The 24,818-nt window shown below is 41.2% G+C and overlaps 1 protein-coding gene and 1 non-coding gene across 2 annotated transcripts in view; both read left to right on the plus strand.

Annotated features, from left to right (window-relative positions):
- NARS2 (asparaginyl-tRNA synthetase 2, mitochondrial) overlaps window positions 1-24,818 on the plus strand; it is a 143,513-nt gene that overhangs the window by 67,120 nt on the left and 51,575 nt on the right. Inside the window, exon 4 of the mRNA XM_049780421.1 lies at window positions 19,020-19,152. Coding sequence (XP_049636378.1) covers window positions 19,020-19,152 — 133 coding nt within the window. The remainder of the gene's footprint in view (window positions 1-19,019; window positions 19,153-24,818) is intronic.
- LOC126019653 (U6 spliceosomal RNA) lies at window positions 15,283-15,389 on the plus strand. The gene has a single exon (XR_007499284.1). It is a non-coding gene; the product is annotated as a U6 spliceosomal RNA (small nuclear RNA).

Raw genomic sequence — 24,818 nt, forward strand, 5'->3', positions numbered from 1 at the left:
TGCCTGCTTTATTATCTCTCTGGCCTCTTTTGTGCTTTAAATTCATAGACCAAACTCCGATTTCTGGTATTTTATGAATATTACATCTGTCTTATTTAATTTATAGGCCCTATTTTTGTTGCAAATGGTACTCTTCTGAAAAAAACAGAAAACAAAAACACTTTTTTGTAACTCAAGTGCTTGTACATTTTACTTTCAGTCAAATTGATTATTAGAAGCTTTAAATCACTAGTTCTCAACTATGGTTGTACGATTAGAATGTTTGAGTAACTTTTTAAATTACAGAGATGAGGGGCCAGAGCGCTAGTACAATGCGTAGGGCACTTGCCTTGCACAGGGTTGACACAGATTCAATCCCCTGTGGTCTATATGATCCTATATGGTCTCCCGAGCCTGCCAGGAGTGATTTCTAAGCATAGAGCCAGGAATAACCCATGAGCACCACTGGGTGTGGCCCAAAATCAAGTAAACAAATAAAAAGACCATCACATTTCGCTAAATCCCCTTGAAAGCCAGATTTAATTGCTTTGTGTGGTAGAAACATAATTGACATGTAACTCTTTAGTAGTTTCTGGTATACAACATTAATGATTTGATACTTTTGTATACTGTAAAGCAAACATACCAGTAAATATAGTTCACATTTGTCACTCTACATAGTTACATTTTTTTCTTGTGATGAGAACTTTTACCATCTGTTTTCCACAACTTTATTTTGTTTTGTTTTGTTTTTGTTTTCCACAACTTTTAAGTATACAGTGCAGCATTTTTAAGTTTAGTCACTCTCCTATGCATTATAAACAGTGGTTTATTTTTAAATGAAAACTTAAACCTTTTGTAGCCCACTTTACTCTTTTCTCTCATGCTCTACCTCCTACTTCTGTCAGAGCAATCTGTTCTTTGTTGCTATGAGTTCAATTTTCATTGTGTTTGTTTTTACTTTAAAAATAAAGTATTCTGGGCCCGGAGAGATAGCACAGCGGCGTTTGCCTTGCAAGCAGCCAATCCAGGACCAAAGTGGTTGGTTCGAATCCCGGTGTCCCATATGGTCCCTCGTGCCTACCAGGAGCTATTTCTGAGCAGACAGCCAGGAGTAACCCCTGAGCAACGCCGGGTGTGGCCCAAAAACCAAAAAAAATTAAAATAAAATAAAAAAAATAAATAAATAAAGTATTTTGGGGACCAGAGTGATAGTACAGTGGTAGGGTGTTTGCCTTGCATGTGGCAGACCGGGTTCAATCATCGGCATCCCATATGGGCCCTGAGCCTGCCAGGAGCGATTTCTAAGTGCAGAGCCGGGAGTAACCCCTGAATGCTTCCTGTGTGGCCACCCCAAAAAAATCCATGCAGAAATGACATCAGATGGTGTCAAAAATCCCCTGTCTGTAGAGATTTTGAGCAGCAACCCTCGGTCCTTACTTTTGAAATTGCACCCCCTGTGGATATTAAAAAAATATTTTATTTTAAAAGATAATACAAGTTTTTAAGAAATGTTTTGTTTCATATACCTATTCAATATGCCCAGAATGCATCGAGCAAGAGGGTCTTAAGTGGAAAAGGTGTCAGGTGCCCTGCAGTAGACCTCTTGGTTCCGAAGGGTTGAGCTCTCAGCTTCCCTCTAGCCAGAACAGTGGCAAGAACTCTGAGAATGAGGCCACCAATATATGCATGATTGACTGTCTCTAAAATTATGGTGACCAAGAACCTACTTAAAGGTATATTCATTGGATAATCTAAACTTTTTTTTTCTTCCCTTAATCTAAACTTATTTAGTAATTGTTAGTCAGAGTTCACATGATAATTACTTCTGGAATTTTTTCTTTTTCATTCCTTTTGTTTGTTTGTGGGCCACACTTGACAGTGCTCAGGCCTGACTACTGCCTGGCTCTGGGCTCAGTAACCACTCCTGGTGGGTCCCTGGGGGCCATATGAGATGCAAGGGATCAAACCTAGGTTGACCACATGCTAGGCAAACACCTTCCCTGCGGTGCTTTTACTCCAACCCCTCTTATTCCTTTTTTGATCTAGAGTGTATTCTATCAGCATAAAGAAGGATTTTAATTTGCCCTACGGTTTTAGCCAGAGTTTTTCAACCTCTTGCCCATTATGGCATCCTCTTCAGCCATTTCACTTTACTGTGCCCCCCCCCAATGTTTCTTACATATAATTGGCTGGTTCTAGGAGTCCACAGGAAACCATATGACCTCCAGTTGAAAAATACTAGTTTAAACAATAAATTCTTTCTTTGTTTTATGAGGTCTTTTGTTGTTGTTTTTGGGCCTCACATTGTGGTGCTCAGGGGTTACTCCAGGCTCTTACACTCAGTAATTACTTCTAGCTGTGCTTAGGGGACCATATGGGATGCTGGAGAGTGAATCCAGGTCGGCCATGTACTAGGCAAACATCATATCTGCTGTACTGTCACTCTGACCCTCTTTCATTTATTTGTTAATTCAGCTTTTGTCTCGCTAATTTTTTAGTATTCAGAATACATTAGATATTTAGAAAGTTTGGGGGCAAGATGAAGAGAAACCATTTTCTAAATTTGTTCACAAGAGTAATCATGTTGGATCAGAGAGATAGTTATGGGATAGGGTGTTTGCTTTGCACATAGCTGATTTCAGTTTGATCTGCAGCATTACATAGGGTTCCCCAAATACAGCCAGGAGTGACCCCGAATGTAGAATCTGGAATAGCCCCTGAGCTCTGTTGTTTGTAGCCCCAAAACCAAGCAGACCCTTTAAAGTATTTGTTGTTTTGTTTTGCTTTTCAAATAAATTGTTTTAGTACTATCAAGTAAGGATATTTCCATCTCAAGATTTGATATTTAACCAATATTTTTCTTTACTAATTGAGTATACCATGGTTTACCCCAGTGTTAGCATTTGGTTTTTGGCATACAAAGTTATTGTATTACCACTTCCACCTCCCAAATGTCAAAACCCTTCCTCTGTATTTGGGTCACTCCAAGACCCCTGTCCTTTCCTACCCATGTCCAGATCCATTCTAAGCACTCACTCCCCTTTACTCCATCCTTTCCCATCCCCTCTTGGTAGCCTCAGTTCTATTGCCAGAGTTCAGTGGTTTGTTTTCATTCAACATTATTCATTCCCTTCCTTTATTTCTTTATATATCACATTTGAGTGGGACCATCTGGCGTCTGACCTTCTCCCACTGACTTATTTCACATTATATGACCCTTGAAGTTACATCCAAGTTTTAGCAAACGGCAAGACTGTTTCTTGGGGCCGGGCGGTGGCGCTAAAGGTAAGGTGCCTGCCTTGCCTGCGCTAGCCTCGGACGGACCGCGGTTCGATTCCCCCGGCGTCCCATATGGTCCCCCAAGCCAGGAGCGACTTCTGAGCGCATAGCCAGGAGTAACCCCTGAGCATTACCGGGTGTGGCCCAAAAACCAAAAAAAAAAAAAAAAAAAAAAAAAGACTGTTTCTTATACTTAAACAGTATTTTTTATGTATGTGTATACACCACACATGTGCACGCACACAGGCGCGCACACACACACACACACACTCACACGCACACAATTTCCTTATCCAGTAATTTGGGTTGTTTCCAAATTACAGTTTGGTTATCGTAAGTAGTACTGCAGGAAACAGAAGTGTATCTATCTTTTCAGGTTAATGATTTCATGTTCCTAGTATAGATGCCCAGGAGTGGCATCACTAGATACACAGTTAAGTCTCTTCACTTTTGAGAAGTCTCTATACTCTTTCCATAGAGGTGGAGTGATAGTGTCACTGGCAGTGATTGATGGTTTCTTTTGTACTTCATCCCCGACAGCGCTAGTTGTTTCTGTACTTTTTTGAACTATGCCAATCTCATTGATAGGAAGGAATACCTAATTTTTGTTTTGATTTGAATTTCCCTGATATTTAGTGATGATGAACCATTTTTGTATGCTCATTGGCCATAGTTATACCTTCCTTGAAAGTGTTTAATTTCTCCATTCTTTGATTTTTTTTTTATAAATTGTTTTTGTAGGGGGAGGGCCACCCCCAGTGATGCAGATGAATTATTCCTGGTTCTGTGCTCAGAAATTGTTTCTGAGGTACCATATAGGAGGCTAGGAATTGAAACCGGATCAGCCACATCTAAGGCAAAGGTCCAGCCTGCAGTGCCAACCCCATTGTGAGTGCTTTTATGTGTCTTGGTTATTACCCCTTTATCATATATATGTGTGAATATTTCAGCAGGATGTCTTTTTGTATTAGTGATAGTGTATTCACAGTGCAGGAACTTTTTAAAAGTCTGATATAGTCTTGTTTATTTATTTTTGCTTTTGTTGTATTTACCAATGAGGTTGAATTGCTGAAGACCTTTTTGAAATAATAGCATGAGGAGTTCTTTTTATTTTTTATTTATTTTTATATGCTAATCTTTAATTCTGAATTGGTCTTTGTGTTCAGTTTGAAATAGGAGTCCATTTGCCCTTTTTTATTTTTTATTTTTTTATATATTTTATTTAAATACCTTGATTACATACATGATTGTGTTTGGGTTTCAGTCATGTAAAGAACACCACCCATCACCAGTGCAACATTCCCATCACCAATGTCCCAAATCTTCCTCCTCCTCACCCGACCCCCGCCTGTACTCTAGACAGGCTTTCCATTGCCCTCATACATTTGCCCTTTTTTTGTATGTAGAAAACCAATTTTCCCAGCACAAGTTGTTAAAAGAGACCTTCCTTAATTCAAATCATAGATACAAAAAAATTTTTGTATTCTACTTATGGGATTTTTTAAATATATTCAAGGCCAGGACTCTCCCTCTTTTGCTGAATAGGGTAGCATGTAGGGTAGAAGTAGTTAGAATTGGGTCTGTGGAAATTTGTAAGACCTCTGATTCCTTTAAGGGGAATCCTTTGCGATAAAACTTTTTATAAAAGCATTAATACAGTATTGCCTTTCATTCTTGTTTGCTCATGAGTGTACAGTGAAGCTTTCCAAAGTCTTCATGACATGTGACAGAGTTCAGCAGGCTGAATACATAAGCAGATAGTAAGATCCAGCTGTCTTCTATTAGATGGATTTACAAAAATGTAAAACAGTGCTACTCCTCTTTGGGAAATCTATTTTTAAACTTCTTGATGACATGAGTTTATAATTTTTGAATGAATAATTTTAATCTTTTTATTTTAATGATAAATATTAGTAAACACAGCCTACATAAATGAAATATATTGGGATCTACAGCAATTGAATGGATGGAGTATCATTGAAACCAAATGAGAACTATATATCCTTGGAAAGGAAGTACACACACAATAAAAATTTTTATTCATTTTTGGATACTTGTATATGCAGTTTGTTTTCTGCATATTTCATTTCATGTCCTCTTTATAATTGCTTATAGGGAATTACACACGGAGGAGTTTGCCTTCAAGGGGCAGAGAGATGGCTTACAGGGCTGGAGCACCTGCTTTGCATGCAGGCGGCCTGGGTTCAATCCTCAATAACACTCCCCCCCCCCCCCCAGCACGTTCAGGAGTGATCACTCCCAAACACAGAGCTTTGAGTATCTCCTGCGCAAATGTGGAACTACTCTCTCCACTTTGTCCCCAAATTATTTTTTCTTAAAGAAGCTAACTTCTCTAATTGTGAGTAGAAGAGCCAGTCACTGCCATAATTACACATGAATAATATAAGACAATAATCTTGGCATGAATAAAGTTGTCAAAATGTATACTTTTGGGAGCTAAATGTGTCCTTAATGTCTTACTGAACTTGAAGGTTAAGTTTCATTAGAAAGAACAATTAGGGAGCTGGAGAGATAGCACAGCAGAATGGTAGTTCGAATCCCAGCATCCCATATGGTCCCCTTTGCCTGCCAGGAGCGATTTCTGAGAGCCAGGAGTAACCCCTGAGCGCCTTGGGTGTGACCCAAAAAACGAAACAAACAAACAAACAAAAGAACAATTATGAAATGATGATACTTTTGGAAAAATATTTTCTAAGACCTCATATTCCATGAGCAAAGAGTTAGTCTATTTTTGCAAAAAAAAAAAAAAGATTATTTTTATTTTAACTGGTTTGTATCAACTGTAGAAACCAAAGAATCGGGTGCTACACTGGTTATATAGTATAAGTGATTTTTTTTATGTAATATTTTAGTTTCTAAAAAAAAAATGTCTGGGGCCAGAGCAATAACACAACAGGTAGGGCATTTGTCTTATATGTGTCCAACCTGGGTTTGATCCCTAACATCCCATATGGTCCCTTGAGCCTGCTAGGAGTGATTTCTGAGCATAGAGCCAGGAGTAATCCCTGAATGCTGCTGGGTGTGAAAACCAACCAACCAACCAAGATCTTTGCTGATTATGGCAGTTTGCTTGTTTCGTTCTTTCCAAAGATTCACTTGTTACACACAGTTTTTTGTAGGGAGAGCTCCAAAGGTCAGGGGTGCAGTTCCAGCAATTCTTGGCCAGCCAGATAAGCAGGTCCATGTGAGGGCCAAGGTGGTAGGATTACTTGGCTCACTCTCCTACTCAGGGCCTCTGAAGCTATACCCAGTAATGATTTCTGGGCACATGGTACCAGGGATTATAACAGAGTTGGCCCTATGCAAGGCATGAACCCTAACCCTGTGCTATCTTTCTGGCCCCTACTGCCAATAATGTTTTTAAAGTGAGTATTCATCTATCAAAGACTGATTCTGTTACCTTGTAGTTCTTTGTGTCAAAAGTTATTTTGAGAAGAGTAGGTGTTGGGGCTTTTTGGGTTTTGTTTTTTTGGTTTTTTTCTCTATAATTGATCGTCTGTATATTATCTTCCTACTGCTGTATCTTCATCATTACACTCCTTTTTCATCAAAGACTCGGGATCAGCAATCATTTTATAGAATATGAATTACATATTTGGCAAATTCTGGCTAGTATATGTGGGGCTCTGAGTTAAGACTGAGAAAACTAGAATAAGAAAAATTACATGCAATAACTAATTTTTTCCTTTCTACTAAAGGAGATGAAAGTGATGATCCTGTGTGTGTCAGCTATTCTGTTTGGAAAAGGTGCTCTGGGGAAGGGCCTGATGGAATGATTGATTGACAGAGGAAGAACCAAAGGCTGAAGCAGGTGTAACTGCAGCATCCCCTTGTGACATTTAGAAGGCTCAGCTAAAGAGATGGATTCTATGTTGATGCAGCTGAGAGAAATTTGGGCAGGAGATACATCGTGGATTGTGTGCCCATAATAGATAGTTGGAATCTTTGGCTAAGGCGAGATCACTCATTGAGAGCACATAGAAAGAAAATGACTGTCTTCCCACTGATTTTTGTTTTGTTTTGTTTTGTTATGTTTTTGGGTCACACCCAAAAACCCACACCCAACAGTGCTCAGGGGTTACTCCTGGCTCTATGCTCTGAAATGGCTCCTGGCAGCTCGGGCGACCATAAGGGATGCCGGGATTTGAACCACCATTCTTCTGCATGCAAGGCAAATGCCCTACCTCCATGCTATCTCTCCATGCCCCCCCCACTGTTTTTTTTCTCTTTATTTTATTTTGTTGTTGTTGTTTGTTTGTTTGTTTGTTTTGGGGGCGTCACACCCGGCAGCGCTCAGGAGTTACTCCTGGCTCTATGCTCAGAAATTGCTCCTGGCAGGCTTGGGGGACCACATGGGATGCCGGGATTCAAACCATCATCCTTCTGCATGCAAGGCAAACGCTCAACCTTCATGCTATCTCTCCGGTCCCTTCCCACTGTTTTTTGAGGAATTGCTTATGTTTAGTCAACTAGATCAGAATACAAGAGAGATAGTACAAAGGAAAGCCTCGTACTTGCCTGCATTCTGCCCACTGTAATCTAGTCCCTGGCACCACATATGGTCTTCTGAACACCACCAGGACCCCTCAGCATTGCTGAGTGTGGTCATTCATCAAAAATGAATACAGAAGACAGAATAGAAGACAAACAAGAGGAAACTAGGAGAATATCGTGTTAAATATAAGAAGAGGATATAAAGTCCAAACTCTTGGTGCTTTGGCTTATGAGGAAGGCCCTTCTTGTTCTAATCTCTTCCCCTCTCCTTGTTATCATCTCTTACTACTCACTATCTTGCTGTTAGACTACTTTTGTTCTTTTGGGGAAGGAGGCATGGGTGGGGGGATAAAGGGCTTGAGCCATACTTAGAGGTACTTAGAGGCTATTCCTGGCTTTGTGTTCTTGAGTGACCCTAGAAATGCTGACAGGGAGGGGCATATGAGGTTCTTGGTAATTAAACTAGGACCCTGTGCTGTCTCCAGACTTCTATTTTTGTTCTTTGTAAACATGTTAGCCTTTCTTTTTTTTTTTTAGTTTTTGGGTCACACCTGAAAATGCTTAAGGGTTACTCCTGTCTCTGTACTCAGGAATCATTCCTGGGAGTGCTCCAGGGAACATATAGGATGATGGGGTCAAACGGGTCAACCACATTCAAGACAAGATCTCTACCCACTGAACCATCTCTCCAGCCCCATGTTAGCCTCTGTCTCTCTCAGGACTTTTATCTTGGTGTTTTCTTTGCTAGATTGTCCTTCCCCTGGTTCAGATGTCACCTTCTAAGAAAAGTCTTCAACTCTCTCCTTGATTTAGCTGTATTGTCAAGCTCTTAACCAAAGATTTTAATCTTAAAAAAAAAAAAAGATTTTAATCTTATTAGAAAATGAAGAGTAAAATTTATGGGCCAGAGAGATAGAGCAAAAATGCTGACACCAGTTTGTCTGTTTTTTAGTGAAACAAAATGTCTTTGTTGAACGAAACCTATTCAGAAAGATGTGAGAAGAGAGAAAGAGAGTAATATGTTCTAGAAAGAACATGGGCTTCTCCAGAGTGGGAAAAGAAAAAACAAAGATATAAAACAAGCAAATGAAGATAGGTGTTCAAGAGAGAGCATGGATGTCAAGAGCAAGCAGGAAGTCACTGCTTGCAGTATACTATGGGCAGTATGGCCTGCCTCCTTCCAAATAATACAGAATAAATTTTGTTTCAAAGGCAAAGGATATGAAACAAAAAAAAAAAAAAGAAGAAGAAGAAAGGGGCCAGAGAGATGGCATGGAGGTAAAGCGTTTGCCTTGCATGCGTAAGGTCAGTGATTCGAATCCCGGCATCCCATATGGTCCCCCGAGCCTGCCAGGTGCGATTTCTGAGCATAGAGCTAGGAGTAACCCCTGAGTGCTGCCAGGTGTGACCCAAAAACAAACAAACAAAACAAAAAAAAAAGGCCAAGGATCTGGCTTAGGTGATAGCACATGTGCCTGCAATGTTCTGTGCCTTGGGATGGATCCTCAGTTCCAGGTGGCTTGTTGAGCACGCCAGGTGTGACCCTATGCTATGTCCTTGAGTACTACCGAGTGTGCTACCCTCCTCCCAAAAAGAGGGTTTTTTATTTTGTTTTGATTTGTTTTAACTTTCTCTGGCCATACCTAGACGTGCTCAGAGGTTACTCTTGGCTCTGCACACAGAAATCACTCCTGACAGGGTTGGTGGACCATATGGGATGCTGGGATCGAACCTGGGCTAGTTGCATGTAAGGCAACACCCTACTCACTGTGCTATCTCTCCAGCCCCAAGAGAGTCTACTTTTATTAATAAATTTGTTGTTTTTTTTGTTTGTTTTTTTGTTTTTTGGGCCACACCCGGCAGTGCTCAGGGGTTACTCCTGGCTGTCTGCTTAGAAATAGCTCCTGGCAGGCACGGGGGACCATATGGGACACCGGGATTCGAACCAACCACCTTTGGTCCTGGATCGGCTGCTTGCAAGGCAAACGCCGCTGTGCTATCTCTCCGGGCCCTATTAATAAATTTGTTAATTGAATCACCATGAGATATAGTTGCAAAGTTGGTCATGATTGAGTTTCAGTCATACAGTGTCCAACACTCACCCCTTCACCAATGCACATTTCCTGTCTCTGTGGTAAACATTTTTCATTCTCTCTCTCTCTCTCTCTCTCTCTCTCTCTCTCTCTCTCTCTCTCTCTCTCTCTATCTATCTCTGTCTCTCTTTCTCTCCCCATCTTCCTCTGTCTCCTCTCTCTCCCTCCCTGCCTCCCTCCCTTTTTTTTTACCTTTTGATACAGGTTTTTGGAATACTATTACTGAAGCAGCACCATTCATATCCCTTTATCTCCTTTCAATACCCAATTCTTGTCCAGAGTGATCATTTCCAACTGCCATTGTCACAGTGTCCCTGCTCTGTCCTAACTGCACTCCCCCACTTTTTGTGACAAGCTTCCTTTCATGGACCAGTTCTCCTAGCCCTCTCAGTGAATAAATTTTGCAGGAGTCAGAGAGTTCCCGTTGGCTAGAGCACGTGCCTGGTACTTGGAAGCCTAGAGTTTAATCCTTTGGCATCTCATGGCTCTCCTCCTGGCACTACATGGGAGTTCCCCCGCCAAGAAAAAGATTAAATGTTGCTGTGTCTCAAATTTATTTCTTCATTATGTATTAAGGCTGTGATAAATGGTCTGGAGAGATGGTACAGGAGATAAGGCACTTGCTGTGCATTTGGCTACAATATGACAACTCTGGTTCAAATTCCCAGCACCACATATTGTTAACTATCAGCACCACCAGGAGCCACTCTGAGCACAGAGCCCCTGAGCACTGCTGGGTGTAGCCCTTAACCCCACCCAGAATATGTAAAAAACATTTTGCAGAAACTGCTTTGCAATATCAAAATTGGTTTGCAATTTAAGGAATAATCTTGTGTATTTTAGAGTCCATCTATTTTCCCAAAGGAAGTTGAGAAATGATGAGAGATTGTTTTCTTCTAAATTCTTCCTTGGGTGTTCTCAGAAAAGTCAGAGGACTAAAGGAGAGTGGCAAAGGTGGTGCCTGGAGTCCACTCTGTTCCTCTGTTCTATAGCGGTTGAAATAATGAATGGCAAATTTATTGTAGTATTGTTGGTCCAGTTGATATTAACAGAAGTAAGATGAATGATCTTTTCTGGATAATTGGGAAACCACTTTGACTGAGATTGTTTTAAAAATCTGTTTCTGGGTTGAGCCAAGAGAATAGGCTGGAATAGGCCACTTGCTTTGCATTACGAACCAGTTTCTAGCTGAGGCACCATGTAGGGTTTCTTGAGCCCCTACAGGAGTGATCCCTGAGCACAGATAGATCTGGCCCTAAACAACCCCTCAGCCCCAAAATAAATCAACCAAAACTCAGTTTGGGGCATATGTCTGAAGCAGTAGAGTGCATGCCTCTAATGTTCTGGATCAGATCTCTCAAACCAAATGTAAATAGTTAATCGAAGCTGTCTGTAAGTTCATTGCCATTTGGTGAATGTAGGAATTTAAATAAATAATATAGCATAATATAGTGTAATGTAATGTAATATAATGTAATGTAAATAAGATGTAAAGAATAGCTCTTACATTACAGAGCTAGAGAGCACAAATGTTTTATAGTAATCTATTTGCCAACTGAGGGTTTTATAAAACTACAAGAGGAAAAGAATGGCCTTTGTAGAACTTTTTTTATTTTGGGGGCGGTGGTAACCTTTTTATTTTTAAAATACCATTATTTGGAACTTTCTTGGTTCATGTGTATTGATTGTACTTTTGTTATCTTAAAACATCAACTCCAAACCCATGAACTTTCCTTATATAGTTTTCCTCTCCTCAGAATTTGGCACAAGAATGTTTTTTTCTGCTGAGTGTTTTCTTTTCCTACTTGTCTCTTCTCATAGCAGTGCTGGCCTTTCACCTGGTTCTGTATCTTATTTTAGAAATGGCCTTGCTTTCAAATTGTATTTATGATGTTGATTGGTCCCAGCTTGCTGCAAGTGGTTTTCATGTCTGGGGAAGAGAGATAAAAGGAGAAATCTTTAAACATTAAAATAAGAATGGTTTCCCATGCACCCAGAAACTGTTCATTGTAGGTAAGAAAGGGATAATGGTATTATGGAGAGTAAAATGGAGAGTAAGGTGTGACTCTGTGTCAGCTTGTCAGGTAGGATATGAGAGGGGATTACAACACAGTGTGTGCCTCTGTGTTTAGGGAAGATAGGATAAAAAGGATTAGGGAAAGCAAGGTTTGTGTTATGGGTATTAAAACAGAGTGTGTGTTTAAGGTGATTAGCTACAGATGTGCTACAGATCTGAGTTTGCTTCTGTGTCATTATATATGATAGAGACTGACCTGTAGAGTCGAATTCAAACTTGAATCTGGTCTCCCTCATTTCCTAGGCTATGACCCTGTGACTTCCATTTCTTAGCTTGAAAAAAATAGGCATCACAATATTACTTTTTCTTGAATTAATAGTAAAGTTGTTGCTATCATATTTTCACATCTCATTCTGGAGCAAAAGAAGCACTTAACTACTGTCACTGCTTTTGGGGGGGGGGGCAGGATTAGGGGTCATATTCTGTCGTACCAGGGCTCTCTCTGGCCCAATGCTCAGGAATGACTTCTGATGGGCTTGGGGGACTATATGGAGAGCCAGGTATTGAACCTGGGTTGACTCCATACAAGGTAAGAAAATACCTTATCTGCTGTACTGTCTCTCCAGCACCTGTCACTGACTTCTTTTTTTTTTTTTTTTTTTTTTTTTTTGGTTTTTGGGCCACACCCTGTGACGCTCAGGGGTTTCTCCTGGCTATGCGCTCAGAAGTTGCTCCTGGCTTCTTGGGGGACCATATGGGACGCCGGGGGATCGAACCGCGGTCAGTCCTAGGCTAGCGCAGGCAAGGCAGGCACCTTACCTCCAGCGCCACCGCCCGGCCCCGGTCACTGATTTCTTAATAGGGCACTGGGCATTGACTTAGGCTATAACTATTGAAAGATAAACCGTTTATCTGCTTCAAGACTAGATGCTGAATTGATCCTTCCAGCTCATTTTCTTTGTAAGTGCATGGCCAGTAGCTTTTATTTATACGTTGGGGCCGATCATGTTAGGCAGATGCTAACTATAATTAAAATGAAGGGCCGAGTGATAGCACAGTGTAGGTCATTTGCCTAGTAGGCGGCCAACTTGGGACGGACCCAGATTCAATCCCTGTCATCCCATATGGTTCCCTGAGCCTGCCAGGAGCAATTTCTGAGCACAGAACCAGGAGTAACACCTGTGCACAGCCAAGTGTGGCCCAAAAACCAAAAATAAAAGAAAAAGAAAACCCCAGATAGTCTTTTGTATTTTACATTATTAAGGAGGGTTTTCCTACTAAGGTTATTCTATTCTAGAGAGTTTTGCCCTGCATTGATTTATCCTCATGTGAGTAGAAACCTCTGTGGTTACTCAAGTGTTTAGCACATATACAAAATCTCTGTGTGAGAGGTAGGTGCCTTTGTGACTTGGCATTTGTGTTTCTTAGAAATTTCTATTTCTGGGGCCGGAGTCATGACGCAAGCGGTAAGGCGTCTGCCTTGCCCACATTAGCCTAGGATGGACTTTGGTTCGATCCCCAGGCGTCCAACATGGTCCCTCAAGCCAGAAGCGATTTCTGAGCGAATAGCCTGGAGTAACCACTGAGCGTCACTAGGTGGGACCCAAAAAAACCAAACCAAAACAAAACAAAAATAAAAGAAAATTTTTTCTTTTTTGTTTGTTTTTGTTTTTTGGGTCACACTCAGCAGTGCTCAGGTGTTCCTCCTGGCCCTATGCTCAGAAATAACTCCTGGCAGGCTCTGGGGACCATATGATATGCCTGGATTTGAACCACCATCCTTCTGCATGCAAGGCAAATGCCTTACCTCCATGCTATGTTTCTGGCCTCAGAAATTTCTATTTCTTATGGGGCTGAGTGGTAAGGTGTCTGCCTTGCTGGCGCTAGCCTAGGACAGACCAGTTCAATCCCCCGGTGTCCCATATGGTTCCCCAAGCCAGGAGTGATTTCTTAGCGCATAACAGGAAGTAACCCCTGACTGTCACTGGGTGTGGCCAAAAAAAACAAAAAAAAATAAAGAAATAAAGAAATTTCTATTTCTCTGGGCCTTAATGCAGATGGCTCATCTCTTTCAGGCAACAATGGCATTAGCAATCCTTGTATTTTAGGAAGAGTTTCAGAAAGCCTGTTTCATAAAGTTTTCATAAGTTTCCAAAATAGGACAGGAGAGATTGTACAGGGGTTAAGGAATTTGTCTTGTACACAATTGACACAAGTTTGATTTCCAGCATCCCATATGGTCTGCCAGCCCTTCCCAGGAGTGATCCCTAAGCTTAGAACCAAAAGCAAACCTAGAACACCACTGAGTGTAGCCCCCAAATCCCTCTTTTACCCCCCAAGAATAATCTTTGATTGTTAATGAGTATGATTTCTTGTGGTGTAATACCAGAAAGAAATAGCAGTTTATTTAGATACATTGTTGTCAGGTAGATTGGAAGCTACAGGCCTTGTAATTTTCTTGTTTGTTGTTTGTTTTTTTTTTGGTTGTCTGTTTTTGTCTGTTTGTTTGTTGGGGCCATGCCCAGTGATGCTCAGGGGTTACTCCTGGCTATGTGCTCAGAAATCGCTCCTGGCTTGGGGGACCATATGGGATGCTGGAAGATCAAAACAAAAACACGGATCTGTCCTAGGTCAGCTGCATACAAGGCAAATGCCCTACAGCTGCGTCACTGCTCTGGCCCTTGGCCTTGTTTGTTTATTTGTTTTTAATGGTTTTTTGGGCCACACCAGTGACGCTCAGGGGTTACTCCTGGCTATTTGCTCAGTGTAGCAGGTCAGCCCCTGAAGAGGTTGACTGATGGTGGGATGGAGAATGAGGCCCTTTTCTTCCAGCTCGGAGCACGCGTCTGCCACCCTGTCTAGCCCACGGTTCTGAGGTGAAACGGCGGGTAAACAGCTCGCAGACAATCAGGCTCGTGGAAATATTTGCTTTATTCGGATGGACAAAACTGAAGTCCAAAGACTCAGATTCAGTTCCAGCCAGCCAAAAGCCCCGGACTTCCACAGACCCTTGTTTTTATACTCCAGAGTCAGGTACCACCCAATGGTGGGATCAGATACCAACCAATGGTGGAAGCAGAATCAGGTCCTACCCTAGGGTGGGGGCAGAATGCCAGGTCACACCCTAGGGTAGGGCACAATCACCTAATCAGTTTAGGGTGAGCAACATAGTAATCCCCCAAAATATTTACATACACAACACTCAGAAATTGCTCCTGGCTTAGGGGGATTGAACCACAGTCTGTCCTAGGTTAGCAAGTGCAAGGCAGATGTCCTACTGCTTGTGCCACCGCTCCGGACCCTGGCCTTGTAAGTTTTTAACTTATTGTGTGAGACAGAATAGATCATGCAATTCATTTTAGGTACCATGTAACAGCCAAGTAAAACACATTGAGTGTGCTCGCTTCGGCAGCACATATACTAAAATTGGAACGATACAGAGAAGATTAGCATGGCCCCTGCGCAAGGATGACACGCAAATTCGTGAAGCGTCCCATATTTAAAAAAAAAAAAAACACATTGAGTATTTTTCTCTACACTATTTGTAATGATACTGTCTGTGAGGATGTTGTACCTTTTGGTTCCCATCCAAGGAAGCCTGTGATCATCATTAGCACTCATTTATTCAATAGGAGCACCTGTTTTATTTTAGACACAGGAGATGTAAGTATGAATAAAACATGATCTGATCCTCTGGTAAACTTCTTAGATTATTGAGGAGAGAAAGATACTGAAATGTATAATTGCCTTTTAAAGTGATACATTCTGTATAATATATAAAGTCCTATAGTCAGACCTCTAAAGCGGTAACAATAAAATGGGGGTTGTGCAGTTAGGAGACACAAGCCCTTGAATAAAGTTCTTGAAGGAGCAACAGAAAGTTAGCTACCATTTGGAGAGAAAGAGCTAGGTGGGCTCCTGCAGAGTTGGGGAAAACATAGGAAAGGTCTGAAGAGCATGCTGGGAGGAAGAGCCTCTTCCACATAGCAGGGACCAAAGCATATAGAAGGAACATCATCAGAATAAGGAGTTATGTCTTCTGCCAGCAGAAAAACAGCTCTTCTAGTATGCTCTACGAGAAAATAATGGCTACTAAATCTTCCCAGGTAGTCTGACCCAGGCTGATACCTCTCAGAATGGGTAGGAATAGATTTCCTCTTTCTGCCTAAAGCCACAGCACCCCAGTGACATACCCTTAACCCTCCAATAGAAATAGCCCAGCTCAACAAAGTGCCGAGCCACCAAATTTGTTTTAGAGCTATATATCCTGGCCTTTTAAGACACTTTAATATTTCATGGTAGTGTCAGCCCAGTAGTATCACAGAAAATCTGATGAGAAAGTTATACAGAAATCTAACAAGCTCAGTGGACTTAAACAGTAACACAAGGGGCTCAACTAGCACCAACTACAGCCCAGTAAATCTTTTGACACTGACTTTAGTAATACCATAGAGATAATATCAGTTATTTTGAATTGACCCTTGTTGTTCTAAGTTTCGATAATTTCATTTGCCATTGTGTTGTAACAAACAATATGAAGTAAATTTGTTTGTGCTTGGTAGGATAGTAGATGGGAAATTGGGGACACTTGTGAAGAAGGGAGGTCACACTGGTGTTGACATTGGGGTTTGAATCTTTAATGCCTGAAATGGCTTTATTATGAACAACTTGATACTTTATAATGCATTTTTTAAATATTAGGATTTTTATCCTTTGAGTGGTAGGAAATTGTTGATATTTAATTCGGGACCAACATCAGATTGTAACTTGAAAAATGCATAGCAGTTTAATCTAAGGAAGAAAGGTGGCAGACATCTGTAAAAAGCTGTTGTTAAAATGGATGGTTACCAGAGGCTGGAGATAGTACAACAGATGAGACATTTGCTTTGTGCATAGCCAACCCAGATTCAGGTTCCTAGCACTGCATGTGGTTCTCTGAGCCGCAATAGGAGTGACCTCATAGCACAGAGCCAGGTGTGACCCCAAAAAGGAAAAGAAAGTTAATTGTTTATATGAAGAAAATAAAGAGGGATGGTGTGTTACTAGGGTGAAGGAAGTTGTCAGTTATGTGTGGTGAAAAGTACAAACTAGAATCCTGACAGATCATGTTTCTATAGATGCCAAGTTATAACTCAGCACAGCTGAAACCTATAAACTAATGAATGAAATAAACTAATATTAACTTCAATCTTAGAAAAAATGTTTGTTTTTTAGGCCATACCAGGTGATGCTCAGGGGTTACTCCTGGCTGTGTGCTCAGAAATCGCTCCTGGCTTGGGGGGCCATATGGAATGCCAGGGATTAAACCCAGGTCCATCCTCTGTCAGCCACGTGCAAGCAAATGCCCTACCACTGTGTTATCACTCCAGTCCCAGAAAAAAAAATGTTTTAGTACAGTGGGTAAAGCACTTGCAATGCACACAGACGACCCAAATTCAATTCCCAACATCCCATAAGGGTCCCTGAGCTTGGCAGGGGTGATCCTTGAACAAGAGCCAGAGTCTGAGCAGAACCAAGAATAAACCCTGAGCACCACTGGGTTTAGTCCTAACCCCCCCCCAAATAAAAGTAAATTTTTTAATTATGCTTTTCTAAGCAAAACATGAATTTAGCCAGGAGTGTATCCTTAACAGTATGAGTGCATGCGCTTTGCATCAGGAAATCTGGGTTTAATCCCTAGCAGAACACTATGGGTATGGCTAAAAATCTTTCTAGTTCAAAAGACACAGGAATTTACACTAAGAAAATAGCAGTGTGCATAGGAAGAATCTAGATCAGGGGCCAGAGAGATAGTATAGCAGGTAGATTACTTGCACACAAATGACCTGGTTTTATGCCCAAAACTTCACATGTCCCTCCCGAGCCCTACAGAAATGATCCCTGAGCACAGAGCCATGAGGAAGCCCTGAGTACCACCAGTATATGGCACAAATACACACACACACACACACACACTCATACATGAAAAAAGTCTAGATCTGAGAGAATTGCATAGGTGGAAACAACTGTAAATAATATACTCTTGGTTGAGGGAGATGACATAGAGTGTTAGAGCTGAGCCGAGCATGTGTAAGGGACCTCGGGAGGCCCTCCCCACAAATAATCAAAACAAACAGTATCATCTTGTGATTCCTGTGCTTTGGGAAGTATGGGTAGAGTGGGGAAGTGGTGTGTGTAATGAGACCAGTGGAGCTGGGGGAACTGGAAAGAAAAAGCAGAATTGTTCATTCTTCGGCTTTTATGGGGGATTTCAAGATTTTCTGTTTTGAACAAAGAAAATTTAATCTTTTCAAGAAATTCTAGTAGACAAGTCTTTTTGACACTTTGGAGAAAAGTTATAAGAAAAAATGGGGGGGGCAGTGATAGCACAGCGATAGGGCGTTTACCTTGTACACAGCTAGCCTGGGGCAGACCCAGGTTCAATCCCCAACATCCTATATGGTTCCTAACCTGCATGGAGTGATTTCTGAGTGCAGACAGGAGTAACCCCTGAGCACCGCCGGATGTGGCCCCCCACCTTCCAAGAAAAAAGAAATTTTCTCTTGGAAAATTGAGCACGAACCATGCACAAATACTCTTGTCTTCACAACACAGCAAATATGCTCGTTGGTTGTGTAACCTTGAGTGGGCTTTGAATAAGGCCAGGTATCTGATGCCCTTTTCCCTCCCACACTTATTTAAAAAATAAATTCATCCATATGATGTATTCTCTATATGAAGAAGTCTCTGTATGAAGTTTATCTTAACTGTTACTCTATCAATTCTAGGGTTTGACTTCTTATGCTATAGCATTTCCCCTTGACGTTGTTCTTGGTGCTGTGAAGTATAGATGCTGGCTGCATAAGGCAGCTGCAGCAGAGTGTGGCCAGAAGTGGTTCTAATTCTATATTTAGTAAGCCATAGGGTTTGTAGAACATTTGCAAATTCTTCCGAGATAAAATGGTTTCTATAAATGTCACATTTTTTAATGCTGCTATTATTATCACCCAATCGAGAAATACAAGCAGCTAAGATGTGTGGATTTGTGCACTAGATAGAGTCACAAGCTCTTTTTCAAGAGCTTGCTGGATATTTTAACTACTTAACATTAATCACAGTAATCCTATTTTTACACTCTTAATCTTGAATTGCAGAGCTTTTACTCAAGTGTTTACCTTTGGTCCGACATTCCGAGCAGAGAATTCTCAGAGCCGTCGACACTTGGCAGAGTTTTATATGGTAGAAGCTGAGATTTCTTTTGTTGAGAGCCTTCAAGATATCATGCAGGTAAGTGTGCAAGGTGGTTTGTTATGTTTTTTTTTTTTTTTTTCCCAGGGGCGAGGGGCAAACGTGGTGGTGTTCAGAGCTTAATCCTGGCTCTACATTCTAGGATCACTCTGAGTGGGCTTGGGGGACCATGTAGGATACCAGGGATCTCTCCCAGGTCAGCTGCATACAAGGCAAGCACCCACCTGCTGTACTATCGCTTGGATTCTAGATACACCAGATTTTAAGTTATGTCTAAAGATCAGATATTAGTGGTAGCAAAATACTTTTGGGTATTCTTTTGTTTTTGTTTTGTTTTTTGGGTGACACCCGGCACTGCTCAGAGGTTACTCCTTGCTCTACGCTCAGAAATCGCCCCCAGCAGGCTCGGGGGACCATATGGGATGCTGGGATTCGAACCACTGTCCTTCTGCATGCAAGGCAAAAGCCTTACCGCGGTGCTATCTCTCCGGTCCCAGTTTTGGGTATTCTTTTGGTTTGGTTTAGTTTTTGTTTTTTGGGCCAAACCTGGCCATGCTTAGGGCTGACTCCTTTCTCTGTGCTCAGGGATCACTCCTGGTGGGGTTCAGGTGACCATACGGGATGTGAGAAATCAAATCTGGATCAGCTATGTGTTGGCAAATACATACTTTTGATCCAGCAAAGTGCATCTGAAATGCACTGCATTTTCACCTCAGAACTGTATGTCTGACAGGTGTTCATACAGTGAAGATGGACAATTACTCAGCTACTAAATGCCTGTAGTAGAGTAAGTGTAAAGCTGTGGTTCTCCGCCTTTTTTACCTGAAGAACTAATCTGAGCACCCGTGAACTGACAGTTACTAAACTCAGTGTATATTTACACCCCTGTATACCTTTGGACCATCACAGGCTCTGGGTCCCATAACTAAACCCTGTTTTAAAGTAAGTGAATCAGGCAACTTAAATTCATATCCTAGCTCCTCCTTTAGCTTTATGTTACCTAACCTTGGTGATTTTTTTTCCTTTTTGCTTCCCCAGCTGTCAAGTGAGAAGAATAACTAACGCCTACTTCATAAGGTTATTGTGAGGAGTAAATGAAACAATGTGCATAATTTGGAGTGCCTAGGATGGGGTCACTGATAGCCGCTGTTATTTCCTAGGCACATAAATAAAGTATCTCCAGGGTTGAAGCATCCTGAGAACTGTATTGGGAATATCTACAGTTTCTGTCACAGTGCTGCTGAGGGTCAGAAGTGAACACGAGTCAAATCATGAAAGTTCTGGTATTTTAGTGTCATAGGAGGCAGTTTGACCTTTATTCAAAAGATGGAGCAGAGAGATCGTGCTAATGTCAGGGTTGCATTTTAGACTCTCTGGCAGCAATGAAGAATGACAGCAGGAGATCAAATAAGCAGTCGTGGCTAGATTGAGCACACACTCTGAGGCTGGATAGGTTAGGACTGGATTTTCAGTACTACCATGAACTCTCTTTGTGACCTTAGACCAGAGGTTCCCATATTTATTTGGACTACCACCCCACATTTCAGAAGAAAATTGCTCAGTGCTGCCCTGAAAAAAATTTCCTTCTTTAAGCTAACAGAAAGATCTTCCAATTGTGCTCTAGGCTACTGCCCCCACCCAGTCATTCCAGTGGCGCCCAGGAGGCGGTATTGCCCACTTTGAAAACATTCAGGCAATAGTTATAATTTCTCTTTGCCTCAATTTTCTCCTCTATAAAATGGAAGTTGTAATTCCTAGTCCATAGGCTAATTTAGAGGTTTAGCCATAAAATACTTAAAGCACTTAGCATATTGAAAGTACCTAGAAATTGTTAAATGTATTATGAAATTTTTTCCAGTATCATTTTAGTTTAAATCTAGAATGATGGTATGTTTATTTTAACATTTTTCATCAACTCTTACTTCTGTTCATTTGCATGTGTTTCTACTTTTCTTTGCCTAGTAAATGAACCAGTTCCACTTCAGACATAAATACCACATAGACAACCAAAGAGAATAGTCTCTCTCTCATTTACCCGCCTTAAGTTGGATTTCCCAGCAAACAGACCTTCAAGCGGAGCTTTGCTTGAAGGGGATTACTAGAGGATATTCTCAGAAATAGCACCTGTAATGAAAGGAAATAGCAACCAACAGTGGGAGAAAGTTGGAGTGTTTAAAGAGGCTATGGCCACTTTTTGGGGTACAATTGGAGCTGGGATGGCCCTGCACAGTTGTCCTGTCTGAAGGCACAGCTTCCCACCTGCAGCCAATCATTGGGCATGGGTCCCTTTTAAGAGCAAGACCTCGGGTGGGGTAACACTCTTGACGTGAGCAGTTTCTGAAACAGAAATGCAGTGTCACTTTACTTACAGCATTACCCTATACTACCTTTTCCGGTGATGTTTCAGATATATTCTAAGAAGAGTTTTGGAACAGTTTAGTGAGCTGCCCCAGAGACATGAGACAGGCACCTCCTCAGGTGCCTGTAGATGAGGCAGTGACAGGCACATCCTCAGGTACCTGTAGATGAGGCAGTGGGGGCTAGGAGGATTGTTTAGGGTCTATGCACACTGTCCCTTCATTGCTTTCTGGAACAATTCTGATAAGTGCCTGTTATCCTAATAGTCTTCTCAGGGCCAGAGAGATAGTAAGCTGGAAGGGCACTTGCCTTATACCTAACAAATCCAGGTTAAATTCCCAGCATTTCATATGTTCCCTGAACACTTCAGGATGTGGCCCCAAAGCAAACCATTGCAAACAAATGAAAAATAGTCCTCTTAACTTATTTACAAGTTTCTCAATAGAACAACTCTTAAGTTTTGGTGAGTGTGTTGACCTCGATACCAGTGACCATACTCCATTTACACTTGCTGCTTTGTGTTCTGATTTTTCTTCAGCTGGTCACATGGAGCTGTTCTAGTGCAAGCAATATTGCCTTTTCTGCCATCATAGAAACAACCATGCTGTATGTTGGTTTTCCAGTTTGACTTACGTTGTTTAGTACAAATTACTATGATCCTTCTATATTCTGTGTGTCTGTTGTGCCTCTCTGTGTCCAGTTGGTATTTCTCCATTTGTTCTCCATTTACTCATTGGAGGACACAGGAAGTTTTTCCAGTTGTTTTAAATAATGAGTAAAGTTGATACAATTGTTCATGTGCAGGTTCTGTGTAAATATAACATTTTCCACTTCTCTTATATAGAAACCTCATCATGAGATTGTTGGGTCACGGTTGGTGTTTTTAATCTCATTAAGAAACTACCAAACTGGGGCCGGAGAGATAGCATGGAGGTAAGGCGTTTGCCTCTCATGCAGGAGGTCATCGGTTCGAATCCCGGCGTCCCATATATGGTCCTCCCGTGCCTGCCAGGAGCAATTTCTGAGCCTGGAGCCAGGAATAACCCCTGAGCACTGCCGGGTGTGACCCAAAAATCACAAAAAAAAAAAAGAAACTACCAAACTGTTTTTACACTGGATACAGTGTGTGTTTAACAGGGCTCAGGAGGTCTGGGCCCCACCTGTCAGTCTTGGCCAGCCAGGCCAGAGTTCAAGGGTGCAGTGCTACACAAGTTCCTTGGTGTCAGGGAACACCCAGGCCTGTATTGCTTGGGACCTCCAGGACTATACCTGGCAGGATTCCAGGAAACTATTAGGTTAGGCGTCGAACCAGGGTTGGACACATGCAAGAGCTGTGCCATCTCTTAGTTCTCACCTCTTCTTCCCAATAGCTTATTAGTATTGTTGAGGTGCTATGGGGTGGGAAGGTATGTGGTGTGAGGGTACCTGTGTATCATTCTAATAACTATATATATATTTATTATATATATATATACTATTGGAGATATATCCCACTGTAGATAAAAATAGTGATAAGTATATCCTATTTTGGTTTTAATTAATGTTTCTCTAATGACAGTATTGAGTAGCTTTTCTTTTTTTTTTTTTTTTTTTTTTTTGGTTTTTGGGCCACACCCGGCGGTGCTCAGGGCTTTCTCCTGGCTGTCTGCTCAGAAATAGCTCCTGGCAGGCACGGGGGACCATATGGGACACCGGGATTCGAACCAACCACCTTTGGTCCTGGATCGGCTGCTTGCAAGGCAAATGCCACTGTGCTATCTCTCCGGGCCCTGAGTAGCTTTTCATATGCTTTTCATAGCACCACTTTATCTTTGTCATAAAATGTTCAAATTTTTACCCATTTTTTTGATTATTAGTTTGCAAGGCAAATACCCTACCTCCATGCTGTCTCTCTGGCCCCTGGCTTGTCTTTCTTAATTTTAACAAAAAAGTTTAATTTTTAGAAGCGTTAAGTTTTTTTTGTAATGGATCTTGCTTTTGGTATCTTATAAATTATGTCTGGTATATAGTACAGTGGGTAGGGAGCTTGCCTTGCATGCAGCCAATCTGGGTTTAAACCCTGGCACCCCATATGATCCCCAGATCCTCACTAGCAGTAACCCTTGAACACCACCATACATGGATTAAATAAATAAATAAATAAATAAAGTATTCTTTTCCAAACCCAAGCTCATTGAGATTTTCTTGTTTAACTGTGATTTTATTTTAAACTTTTTTATAAGGAACTCAGATATAAGTGAAAGCTTTTTTTTTTTTTTTTTTTTTTTTTGCACATGAGTTTCAGTTTCTGAAATATTTTCTGTTGCAATAATTCTCCACTTTTTTTTTCTGTTTTAATGACTGTGGCTTTGTAATACAGTTTAAAGTTGGAGAAAGTGATGCCTCCCATCTTCTTTTTCCTAAGGGTTGCTTTAGCTATTCGTGTGTGTTTATTGTTCCAAATGAATTTCAGGAGTATATGATCCACATTTTTGAAGAATGTCATGGGTATTCTTAGAGGAACTACATTAAATCTGTACAAAGCTTTGGGAAATATTGCCATTTTAATGATGGGGTATGTGTCTACATTTCCTTGTGTCCTCTTTTATTTCTTGAAACAGTGTTTTCTTTGTATAGGTCCTTCACCTCTTTAGTTAAATTGACTCCAAGGTATTGAGCTTCTGTGGCACTAATGTGAATGGTATTGTTTTTTTAATGTCCATTTCTTCTCTGTATACGAAGGCCATTGATTTTTGCATGTTAATTTGGTAGCTTGCCGCTTTGCTATATGAATCTATTGTTTCTGAAAGCTTTTTGGTAGAGTCTTTAGGATTTTCTAACGATAGTATCATGTCATCTGCAAACAGTGAGTTTGACTTCTTCCTTTCTTATCTGAATACACTTGATATCTTTTTCTTGTCTAATTGCTGTGTCAATTACTTCCAGTAGCATATTAAATAGGAGTAGTGAGAGGGAACAGCCTTGTCTTGTACCAGATTTTAGGGGAAAGTGGTCATTTTAGAGAACAACAAAATTAGAAAATAATTCTTCACTTTAAAAAAATTGTTTTGGAGGCCGGCGAGGTGGCGCTAGAGGTAAGGTGTCTGTCTTGCAAGCGCTAGCCAAGGAAAGACTGTGGTTCGATCCCCCGGCGTCCCATATGGTCACCCCAAGCCAGAAGCAATTTCTGAGTGCTTAGCCCTGAGCATCAAATGGGTGTGACCCAAAAAAACCAAAAAAAAATTGTTTTGGGGGACCATATTCAGTGGTGCTTAGGGGCTACTCTTGGCAATACTCTTGGGGGGAATTATTCCCTAGTAGAGGGGAACCATCTTAACAGACTCATAAAGATTACTTGTATTGTTTCA

The sequence above is a fragment of the Suncus etruscus genome, chromosome 9 (genome assembly GCF_024139225.1).
Source record: "Suncus etruscus isolate mSunEtr1 chromosome 9, mSunEtr1.pri.cur, whole genome shotgun sequence".
Classification (NCBI taxonomy): domain Eukaryota; kingdom Metazoa; phylum Chordata; class Mammalia; order Eulipotyphla; family Soricidae; genus Suncus; species Suncus etruscus.